Source organism: Erinaceus europaeus, chromosome 4, assembly GCF_950295315.1.
Source record: "Erinaceus europaeus chromosome 4, mEriEur2.1, whole genome shotgun sequence".
Taxonomy (NCBI): Eukaryota; Metazoa; Chordata; class Mammalia; order Eulipotyphla; family Erinaceidae; genus Erinaceus; species Erinaceus europaeus.
The window spans coordinates 72,174,028-72,186,602 of record NC_080165.1 but is presented as its reverse complement, the minus strand read 5'-3'; the positions used below and the strand labels follow the sequence as shown (position 1 = coordinate 72,186,602).

At 37.7% G+C, this 12,575-nt stretch overlaps 1 protein-coding gene across 2 annotated transcripts in view; it reads left to right on the top strand.

Annotated features, from left to right (window-relative positions):
• Positions 1–12,575, top strand: part of KCNQ5 (potassium voltage-gated channel subfamily Q member 5) — a 615,123-nt gene that overhangs the window by 532,961 nt on the left and 69,587 nt on the right. For both annotated transcript variants that reach the window (XM_016191137.2, XM_007529720.3), the window contains one exon: positions 2,670–2,890. In XM_016191137.2, coding sequence (XP_016046623.2) covers positions 2,670–2,890 — 221 coding nt within the window. The remainder of the gene's footprint in view (positions 1–2,669; positions 2,891–12,575) is intronic.

Sequence of the window (12,575 nt, the reverse complement as noted above, 5' to 3'; positions counted from 1 at the left end):
AATTAAAGTAATTATCAATATTTTATTATATAATAGCACATTTTGGTACAGTATAGAAGAACAAAGGAAAAATGACACCAAGAACTCATTTAAATTGTCATCAGTACCTTAAATGGTACTAAGATTCAGAGAACAGTGTAATTTTTACTTTCTAGTAATTCTTAGAAATGACATAAAAATGTTTTATAGAAATCACTTAAAAGCATTTTCCCAGGAGCAATAATTGAAAATATTTTTAAATCTTTTTTTTAATTATTATTTTTTTTTATTGGATAGCAACAGCCAGAAATCAAGAGGCAGGGATATAGAGGAAGACAGAAAGAGAGACACCTGCAGCACTGCTTCCACTTTTGAAGCTTTCTCCCTACAGGTGGAGACTGGGGACTCGAACCTGGGGCCTTGCACATTGTAACATGTGCGCTAACAACCAGGTGCACCACCACCTGGCCCCCATTTAAAATATTTTATTATTGTAAATAAACCACAATGAATTTGATGCTGGTACTGTGGATTTTTTTTAGCAATTGAAATATTTAAAAAAAAATAACTGACTTCATATTAAATAGTATATGTTTTCTATTCATTTAATTGTTGCAGAAAAGATTCTATATAGAGAGATATAGATATATCTTGGAAGCTTCAAAAAATAACTTTATAAGTTAACTAAACCCATCCTTTAATAGTAATTAGCATCCATTAGAACCATAAAATGTAATAGATGAGATAAAACACAGTGAGACCACTTGGAATGATAGCATCATCAACACAAGCCATTCATTAAATTAACATGTGAAGATGATCATTTGTTTCTGAAGCAGATTATCACAAATTTAAATGATAGATCAGATGTACTACCATGAAAAATATTTGAGTTTTTACTATGAAAAAATTATCAAATAGGGTTTTGGACAACATCCCTTTGAATATTTCTTTAGTGGTTTGAAGGCTTTGGATGATGTGGAGAACCTTGCCTGGTAATTAAGGATGCAGTTTTATGATGCTACTGTTTCTGTTGTTTAATGCTGTCTACCACTTATTCATACCTTGGTCAAGTACAAAGAAGTCTTTTAACCTCAACTGTTGGAACTGAGCCCACCTGACCCCATCACAAAACTGCCCAGCCTTTATTGCATGTGCCTTCAGCTACTCATGCTAGATTTAGTAATATCTGCATCTCAGAAGGGAGCTGTGGCCTATAAGTTGCATGAGCAACTTGTTTATGATTACTAGTGTTTTCTGATCACCGTAGTTCAGAACCATTTGATTTGTTTTTATGTAAACACCCATACAATGTGGTGTCTTTTCAGAACATCATTTGTTAAGCAAATAAGCATGGAAAAATAAATGTTACTGTTTCTTGTTAGCTACAAAATGCATATCCACTAAAAACATTTGCTGTTGGCATGCTGCAGTTGGGGACAGTGGACATCACGGTAAGTGGAAAATACAGGACCTCCACTTGGTCTCAGATAATCTGTGTTCATGAGAACACAGCACTCATGCCCCATAACAGCTTGAGCATGACTACAGGCATCAGCTTCTCAGAATAGCTGCTCAAAGCTACTTCCTTCAGTCCATTTGCCCTTTACTGCTTACAGGTCCTGAAGAGTTCTAGACCCCTCACTCATTAGCAGTATCCCTTCTTTATGAATAGCATAGTAGTTTATTAATCAAACAAGAAAACAAATGGGTGCACAAAGCATCTTACAGTTTGATGTCCACAAAAATCCTTTTGACTGTTTGACTGTTGTGCTATTTAGTGTCTCCACGGTAGAGATGATGACTATAAAACCCAAGTCTCCTTGATGCTAACGTGGCCTTCCTACCTCTGTTTGATTAGGAAAGCATGGAGATGCACTTCCGGTTTTATTGTTGTTAGTGCTTCCTTTATCAACAACTGAACACATAGAATTTACCAGTAGCTGCCACAGCAAATCAGTAACTGGTTACATAGCCAGAAATTTTGTTAGTGAACATTACATCTCATTCTGTTAACCAGTCATAACATTCATTATATGTTGAGGCTATTCTACCTTGTGTGGCTTTTGTCTCACAAGAATGATGTGAGCATACAAATTAACACAGTGTTAATTGTTGTGACTTAATGTTATGTATGCAGTGCTACCAACTTCTGTGAGTGCATGAATTTGTGAATATCATAAACTTGCCTGGACTATAAAATGCATGCAGAATATTGATATATAGATATATAAGTGTAACTGTCATCTCTGATTTCCTGTAGAAATGTTTAGGAGTTGCAAAGAGATATGCTGCCAATGAAAAATAATGTTTTCTTTTAAATTTCAAAAGCTAGGTTAAAGCTAAAATCCATTTTGAGAGCAGATACTAAACTAGTTCTTGAATATCCCTAGTGAAATTGTATAAAGATATATATTGTACTTGATCTTTGTCCTTTTCTATAGTAAATTCAGGAAGGGTGTGTAAACATACAGAATGACATGGAGTACAAATGAATGCAAATAAGCAGATTAAATAAAGCACAAAAATTTCAAAGTGAGAAAAAGACATATTATGCCTCTGCTTATTACAAAGATTATTGAAATGTATGATACATACAGTTTCATCAAATTATTTTCATTAAGTTATTTACCCAAGTGGAGTAGCAGGAACTGCCTGAAATGGAATAATTATGCCTCTGTTGTCCACAGTCAGAAGCTAAGTTTTAAGGAGCGAGTCCGCATGGCTAGCCCAAGGGGCCAGAGTATTAAAAGCAGACAAGCCTCAGTAGGTGACAGGAGATCCCCGAGCGCCGACATCACAGCCGAGGGCAGCCCCACCAAAGTGCAGAAGAGCTGGAGCTTCAATGACCGAACCCGCTTCCGGCCCTCTCTGCGACTCAAAAGCTCTCAGCCAAAACCAGTGATAGACGGTAAGCCCAGTTTTTCCACAAACATTTTTAATTTCATAAGCTATAGCAAGCAAGCTTATGAATGTAATTAATTCTCCATGGTACCACATGCAGATAGAACAACTGGAGGGAAAGAATTGTTTGTTTGTTTGTTTGTATTATTGGAAATTTGTTAATCGCCGTTAGCAAATGTGTGGAACATAAGTTTACTTTTGGAGGTAATTTTGTCAGCTAAATCCACATCAGAGTAATCAAACAAAATACTGTTAATGCTCTAGTGTACATTGTTATTTCTCACACAAGGGCCATGAATAAAGTGACTGTTCTAATGTACGGGTTATACTTATCCAGTGAAGCCCAAGGCCCAAGTATGGCCAGTTATTGTGTGAATATCTTGAAACATTAATAAGAAGGTAGCAGCACTTTCTGAACAACAATAAAAGTGTTTTTCCCCTTCTGCTATACTTGAGCCACCAGTAAATCAGAGACCACTTTTTTACCTTTCATAGAAAGCTTCCTGGGGGCCAGGTGGTGGCGCACCTGGTTGAGCATACATGTTACAGTATACAAGGACCCAGGTTCAAGTCCCCAATCCCTACCTGCAGGGGGAAAGCTTCTGAAGTGGTAAAGCAGTGTTTCAGGTGTCTCTCTATCTCTCTCCCTCTCTATCACCTCCTTCCCTCTCAATTGCTGGCTGTCTCTATCAAATTAAAAAAAAAAAATTTTAAAGAAAGATTCCTCTTGGGGTCCAGGCTGGGCTGCACTCAGTTAAGCGCACATATTGCCATACACAAGGACCTGGGTTTGAACCCCTGCTCCCCAACTACAGAGAATCTGCTTCATGAGTGGTGAAGTTGGACTGCAGGTGCCTATTTTTCTCTACCTCTCTCTGTCTCCCCATCCTCTCTTAATTTCTCTCTGTCCTATCTAATAAAAATTAAAAAATAAATCAAATAAAAGAAATATTCTAATTCCACTTATCATTCTAATACAGTGATAAGTGGAATTTAAATTCTCCTTCCAATGGGGAACCAATTTTATTCATTACATTATGAAGCAAAATTCAATTTGCCAACACAGTTTGCTGAGTGATACATACTTTTCATGTTTATAAAATAAAATTGTTTCTTTTTCATTTGAAATTAGTTTGGCTTTACTTTTAAAATAAGCACCCCAGGGATCTCTCATACTGGGCAGAGAACCAAAATCAAATAGTATTATCTTCCGTTAATGCTTAAATGCTGAAAGTGCTAGCAGGTCTTCTGAGCTCATTCCCTCACATAACCTGTGGTTTCCCAGGCCCTGAAATCCTTAGGGATAAAATTAGCAACCAGGGGTTATAATCACAGTGATCTCATGATATCTGCAGGGAAATCCTTGGAACCTCAGCCTATGGGTTGCTTCTAGTCCATTCAAAGTTCCACTACCCTCTGAAACAAGCAATATGAATCTCCTCTTCACACCGCAATCTTTGCACCCTCATAGACATCATGCTTCCAAGTAGATTCCTAACTGCTGACCCAACTTGACTCCTCTTGATGGAGCTTGCAGCACCCATCTCAACATGCAAATCCTGCCACGCTTCCCCACCACCCAGGTCCTTAGCATTGTCATAAGATCGAAAATTACCCCTCTACCAGCACTGACCACTTTCCTCCATCAAATCCCCTAGTATCCTGAATCACTTGCAGCCAGATTCCCAATGTTGCCTGGTTTCTACTTTCTTATCCCTAGGAATCTGGCTGAAAGCCTATGAACAGCTAAAACGAGAATTACCAGTTACAAGCTTTATGTTACGCTTACAATAGTCTTTTTAATAGAGGGAGCTCTAGCTAACATAAAGCTTGTCTTATTTTCATGTGTACAAAATACTGATTCAGTATTTGTGTACATCACAAAAGCTAGCTACTAATGTCTATGACCATACAAACTTACCTTATGGCTTAACTCTTGACAACTCTCAAGTATATGATACCAAACTATTGGTTCTGGTGACCACACTACTAGTCATCATAGAAAGTAGAAAAAAAACGGTCAATGGGTTCAAGAGGTCCAGTCATCAGGATGTGGGCCTGCAAAATAGCTCGCCTGGATAATACATTTGCTTTGCTATATACACAACCCAGATTCAAGCTTGGCTTCCACCTCAGTGGGGGGAACTTTAGTGCTATGTTGTCTTTCTCTGTGTGTCTCTGTCTGAAAACATTGGCTCAGAGCAGTGGAGCCCTAGATGAAGATAGACAGACAGACAGAGGATATGGGGGTGTAATGTACAGCATTCTTCATGATTAATCAAATTGGACTTTCTGATTATGACTGGATGCATCATTTCTGGGAGGCAATTTGGCATTATATACCAAAGCCTTCAGCTTGGACATCTCATCCACCACCCCCCACTTATTGGTTGTAATCGCCATAATGAAATGACATTAAATATTAGAAATGATGCTACAAACTTAAAATTATTCACTGGACATTTGGTGGTAGTGTGATAGGACATATACAGTTGCCAAAATAAGAAACTGAACACCTGATAGCTGAAAATTGTTGTAAACCAATATTATCTTAATTTAAAAATTATTATGTTAATTTGGATATATTACCAAAAGATGCATCATTCCATTTTCTCTTCATGTATGTGTGTATATATCTATATAACTGTGAATTGTCTAAAAGATTTATAACACTATATGGATAGCTACCTCCAAACTGTGCAATCATAATTAATTTTCTTATATGTATTTCCTAATCTATCTGCTGTGAACATATAAAGCCTTTGTAATAAAAAGGCAAAGGAGGCAGACTAGAGAGATAGCTCAGCAGGTAGGATACAGGCCTTATCATGCACATAAAGCTCAGGTAAAAACCCTAACACTGAATGGATAGTGCTAGAGCACCAGAGAAAGCTCTGGCTTTATGCTGTTTCTCCTTTTCTGTTTCTGTCTTTCTCTATCTCAGTCTGTGTTCTTGAGTGACAAAAATTAATCAGCCTAGAAAAGAAAAAATGTACAAGGTCTAGACTCCAGAATTTAAAAAAATAAAAAAGCAAAGAGGATTTTCTATTATGATAATGAACCTTCCTCCCACACACAACCCTTTTCCCTAATCACATTCTAGGGGCTCTTAACCTAATTGATGATCTCTAAACTTTTCTCTTTGGACAGATTTCCTCCCAAGTGGAGGAAGGAGCTTCTGGTTTTGGTGCTAGGGAGTATTCTTAACCTAGTTTGGGTATCAGTCGCCTTAATAGCTCTTACTACACATACCACTTCATTGGTCTCTAGGAGTAAACAGTATACCACAACAGTATAACACAAACTGTACTAACAAAAGATTTTTTTTTTCCATTGAAGAGGCTAGAAACAGAAAATCTCCTTAACTTAACAGATGCACACCTTTCCCTTCTGTTAGCACATCAACTTCTCTCCATGGATGTCTGTATGAAGATTTCTTCTTTTTTTTGTTTCCTCCAGGGTTATTGCTGGGCTCGGTGCCTGCACCATGAATCCACCGCTCCTGGAGGCCATTTCCCCCCCTTTTGTTGCCCTTGTTGTTGTAGCCTCGTTGTGGTTATTATTATTACCATTGTTGATGTTGTTCATTGTTGGATAGGACAGAGAAAAATGGAGAGAGGAGGGGAAGATAGAGAGGGGGAGAGAAAGATAGACACCTTCAGACCTGCTTCACCGCTTGTGAAGCGACTCCCCTGCAGGTGGGGAGCCAGGGGCTCGAACTGGGATCCTTAGGCCGGTCCTTGCACTTTGCACCACATGCGCTTAACCCACTGCACCACTGCCCGACCCCCTAGATTTCTTCTTCTTATAAAGACATCAGTCATATTGAAAGAGAATGGTTCTTTTTTATTATTATTATTATTATTATCTTCATTTATTGAATGGAGACAGCCAGAAATTGAGAGGGTAGGAGAGATAGAGAGAAAGAGAGATACCTGCAGCCCTGCTTCACCACTTGCAAAGCTTTCCCTCTGCAGGTGGAGACCGGAGGCTCGAACCCGGGTCTGTGAGCACTGTAACGTGTGCTTAACCAGGTGTGCCACCAACCAGACCCGAAAGAGAATGGTTCTAACCTCAGTTTAACTAAGTGGCCTCTCTAAAGACCCTGTCTTCAAAGTAATTACATTCCAACATTCTGGGGGATAAAACATCAACCTATCAATTTCTGAAAAAGCAGTTATCGGTAAGGAAACTCCTACTTATTGCATTATAGCATTCCTGGGCAGACAGTATTGGAGCTATATCCACATCTTCAGTCTTTGCACTGGGTTCATACTATTCTAGAATTCCATATACTATAGACAGTGGGTTGATATTCTTCCGGCCTGGGTTTCAAAAACATTTGACTCTGTGCTGTCTATGAGTCTTGCAACTGGTTGCTTATATCTTGATATAAAATTCATAATCTAGAAAGTGGCAGTGGCTTAGTTAGTAGAATTACATGTGTGAGGCCCCAGATTTGATGATGGATCTGTGCACTTCTCTCTCTCTCTCTCTCTCTCTCTCTCTCTCTCTCTCTCTCCTTTTTTCCCTCATAAAATGATAAATCTTTTAAACACCAAATCTGTGTTATAAGTTCTGAAAATAAATTCTACTTGGATAGTTGGTCAAAGGAAAGTTTTGTGTCTTTCTTTCCCCCCCCCAAAAAAAAAAATTCCTAGTGTCTGCATTATCCATTATGGCATTTTCAGTTATTGCAAAGAGGTCTCAAAGGGCAGGCAGATAGAAACAAAAACAAATTGAAAAGGTATCTTGCCACCCGCTTCTACATCATTTTGTACAAGTACACTTGTTTGGTTAGAAAGGAATTGCTTTTCTCCTGGTTGTTGCCTGTCACAATAGTTTCTAATAGTTTCTGAGCTCCCCAAATGATGAGAGCTTTGATTGTTCTGTTCAAGTAGCTTTCTTGTCTTCCTACCTGCAAGAGATCATTACTTCTTACTTCTCATTTTATCTAAAATCCAGAACCTTTACTTCTGATTTAAGTCAGTGATCATTCTTGTGGGGAAAGGAAGTTATTTTTCTAGTAGGAAGAAAAAAAGAAAGAAAGAAAGGAAGGAAGGAAGGAAGGAAGGAAGGAAGAAAAAAAGAGAGAAAGAAACGGAGCTCTGAAGGAGCTATCACATAAATGAAAGCTTCTCTTACACATTTTTTATTTATAGTACCTCTTCAGCTTTCAAGTATTTCTGAAATCCATTTACCTCCCATATACTCCCATAGCACTACAGAAAACTCCCAGTTACTCTCAATTTTCTCATTCATTTCTGAGGCTATCTCTTTCTCCTTTTTTTCTCTTTTCTTTACACAGTTTAGTCATCCCATTGCCTATTAACATACTCAGGGGAAGTGAATGAATATCACAGAGCATAACAAAAATTCAGATTAGTCTTTATTAAGTAAATTACACTTAGCATATAATGGACCTGGACAAAAAAAGAATATAATGGGCTTGTAAATGAATGTTACTGTAGTAAAGATCTAAAGAAATTTGGCCTTAATCTATGATTTTTTAATTGGGGAGATTAATTGTATACAGTAAATACAGTTGCTGATAAATGTGGAAAATTTCTTCATTTTCTACAAAACACTCTCCCCCCAGCCTAGGTCCTCCTCCACCATTATATATCAAAATCTGAGAAAAAAAAAAAAAAAAAACACTTTCCCTCCAGAGCCTGTTATTTTGATGCAGTACACCAAAGCCAGTCTAAGTTCTACTTTGTGTTTTCCCTTTGTGTTCTTATTTCTCAATTTTTGTACATGTGTGAGATCATCTCATATCCGTCCATCTCTTTCTGGTTTATATCACTTAACATAATTTCTTCAAGCTCCATCCAAGATGATATTCTCACAGAAGTGTAGTGGCATCTCATTGTGTTTATTTGCATTTCTCTGATAATCCCTGACTTGGAGCATTTTTTCATGTTTGTTTTCCTTTTGGATCTCTTCTTTGGTGAATATTATCTTCCTATCCTCTCCCCATTTTTAGATGGGATCATTTGTTTCTGTTTGTTTGTTGCTGAGTTTGGTGAGCTCTTTATACATTTTGATATTAGCCTTTAAGTTAAATCTATGGCATGTAAAGATCGATTTCCCATTCGGTAAGGAGTCTCTTTGTTTTGGTGGTGGTTTATTTTGCTATGAAGAAGCTTTTCAACTTCATGCAATCCCATCGGTTTATTTTTGTTTTTGTCTTCCTTGCAATTGTACTTGTGTCATGAAGATGCCTATAAAACTTAAATGGAAAAGAGTTATGCCAAGGGGCTAGGTGGTGTATTACAATGCACAAGGATCCAGGTTTGAGCCCTGGTCCCCACCTGCAGGTGGAAAGCTTTGCAAGTGTTGAAGCAGTGCTGCAGGTGTCTCTCACTCTCACCCTCTCTCTCACCCCCTTCCCTCTTGATTTCTGGCTGTCTCTATCCAATAAATAAAGATAATAAAGAAATTTTTTTTAAAAAGAGTTATGTCAATATTTTCCTCTATGTATTTGTTAATCTAAGAATTTTAATAATCCTTCCAAATCTGATGCACTTTACTACAGGTTATATTATTATAATTTAATGACCCTTACAAAAGATTATTAAATGTTCCATGTTATTTTTCTTTGTTGTAATTTTATGAAATTTAGATATTACAACTAAAAAGGGCACAATGGGGCATACTTGTTTCCAAAGTCATGTATACCAGAGAAATAAAAATTGACTGGCAGCTATTAAAGCCAGACATTTAAAAATGGCAAAAAGAAGAAAATAAGCTGGAAAGAACAAGTCTGGTGGGACATAATAAATGTGATATGAACAGCATTTTTAGAGGATGTTATAATAAGAAATAAAGAGGTTACATTAGATAATCTATAGTATTTAAGACTTCATATACTTTTAGTTAAGCATGAAGTGAATTAGATTCCACAGATAAGTGAGATTGTGAAGTTTTTTTTCTTTTTGTGCCTGACTTATTTCATTTATCATGTTAGACAGGTTTATCTATGTTGTTATGAATAGCTAGACCCCTTTCTTTATGTATATAAGTATATATGTCATAAATATGCATGTATATCTATATATATGTCAGATTGTGTCTCACAGTTAAAAAGATATTTTCTATTTAAAAAGAAAATTATATAAGATATAAATTATTTGTTTTATAAATATGTGGACATAATACTGATTAAAATGAACATATATGGGAGTCAGGCAGTAGCGCAGCCAGTTAAGCACAGGTGGCGCAAAGCACAAGGACCAGCGTTAAGGATCCCACTTCGAACCTCCGGCTCCCCACCTGCAAGGTTGTCGCTTCACAGGCAGTGAAGCAGATCTGCAGGTGTCTATCTTTCTCTCCCCCTCTCTGTCTTCCCCTCCTCTCTCCACTTCTCTCTGTCCTATCCAGCAATGATGACAACAATAATAACTACGACAATAAAACAACAAGGACAACAAAAGGAAATAAATAAATAAATACTTTTAAAAAATGATTATTAATGGCATCCTCTGTACAGGTATTGTTCTACATGCTTTAACTTTATTGTTCCATTTAATTCTGCCAATGCCTCTGTGAAGTAAGTACATTATTATCTCTATTTTATGGATAAGCATACTGAGACATGAGATTTAATAGCTTGTCCATAGTCAAACAAATAAAAGTAAAAGAGCCACAGTGCACACCCGGGCTTTGTAATTTCACTATTCTCAAGTAGGACACATTGTCAGATATCATAACATTTTCACTTGAGGCAACTTTTTTTTCTGTTCTACATCACTGTTACCGCTACCATTCCACACCCTCCCACCCCCAGTTTCACTCCTTCATCTCTAGTTGATCAGCTCTCCTTCCCATTTGACCTTGCCATAATACTATCCCTATCCCATTTTTACTCCAACTCCAGCTGCCAGACCTCTGAACTACATTGCATCATTTTCAGAGACTGCAAGAGCTAGATTAGACAAATTGGGGAAGTAGCCTTCAGATGACCCTTCTCTGTCTTCATCAAGCATATGGGAAAAGACTCAGAATAACTGTCTTGCTGGCCTCTGTCATTTTACCCAGGGAGGGAGGAAAATGTTGGACTCATCTGGGGCCTATTTCAAGATGAAAAAGTCGTGTCAGGATATAGACAGTTGTCAAAATCAGATGAGCAAATGCCAAATAGCAGGCTTCAAGAAAGAGAAATCAAAGCAATGCAAATGCACAAGAATTAAAATAATGTGAGATTGGGGGGGGGGTCAGTTTTCTGTTGACTAGTTTGCTGTCCAGGAGGACTCTGCTATCTTTTGGAATACCTTTCAGAATTGTACTTCAGAAGTAAAATACCCTTGATAGAGAATGATAGGGAAGTGGAACGGGGAGGATTGGGAGCGGAGACTGAGGAGAGTTTCTTTGACTTAGGCTTTGCTAACAATCTCCAGTTAAGTTCCTGTCTTCCTCTCTCCCATCAGCCAGTGTAGTAGTTAGGGTATTTGGTTGCAGGGCACAAAAGAAACAGATTTAGATACTTAAGAAATGGTGAAATGTGTGACACATCTAAACAGAAGCTCACAGCTAGGAAAAGCCCTAGCAAGGAATTCACTATAATTCTTTTAACCCATCTTGGACTCCACTTATCCTGTCCCTGCCTCTTCATCAGACTAGGAGCAAACATTCACAACAATTTCATGTATTTTATTCAGAGAAAACTGTTTGAAAGACAGTAAAAAAACTTAATATTTGGTGCATCATTTTAAAGTAGTGTTTGTGTGTGTGTGTGTGTGTGTGTGTGTGTGTGTGTGTGTGTGTGTGTAATAGATAAAAAACAGAAAAATAGGGAGAGAGACACAGAGAGGAGAGGCATGTGAAGCACTGTTCCAGTACTCAGGAAGCTTCCTCCTGCAGGGGGCTTGAACCTGAGTCTTCATGCATGGTAACGTGTCATCTCTACCAGATAAGTTACCACTTGGCCCCAATCAATGTGTTTTACCCATATCTCACCAGAAGTGTAAAAATGGCAAAGGCAAGAAAATAACCCATAAAGGGTCAATATGGTGGTATCATATAAAATTTATTTGCCTAGTATGATATGAAAAGTATTTTTTGTTTCTAAATCCTACTATAAGAGAAAGGCTGTGTTAGTCAGCCTTGTATTAAGCTTCTTTATAAAAAATTGATTAGGTATGATATGAAGGTCTTATGTTAATATCTCTTTTTAAAGTGAATAAAGCAATTGATCCATGTTTTATATCCATGTCCACCAGGTTTTGTGCCTGTAATTATTACTGATGAAAAGGATGGGCACCGGCAGTTACAGTAAGGGGTAGCAACTAAAACATGGGACCAGACTTACCTAAAGCACATGGGTCAATTATGGGGTTGGGTGGGGAGGTGCAGCAGAGTTTAACTATAATTAAGTATCAAAGGTTTTAAACTCAAGGATTGGATATTGAGGAAACAATCACTAATACAACCTGATAAAACCAAGGAATCTTTTTTTTTTTTTTTTTTTTTTCCTCCTCCAGGGTTATTGCTGGGCTCGGTGCCTGCACCATGAATCCACCGCTCCTGGAGGCCATTTTTCCCCCCCTTTTGTTGCCCTTGTTGTAGCTTTGTTGTGGTTATTATTATTATTGCCCTTGTTGACACAATTTGTTGTTGGATAGGACAGAGAGAAATGGAGAGAGGAGGGGAAGACAGAGAAGGGGAGAGAAAGATAGACACCTGCAGACCTG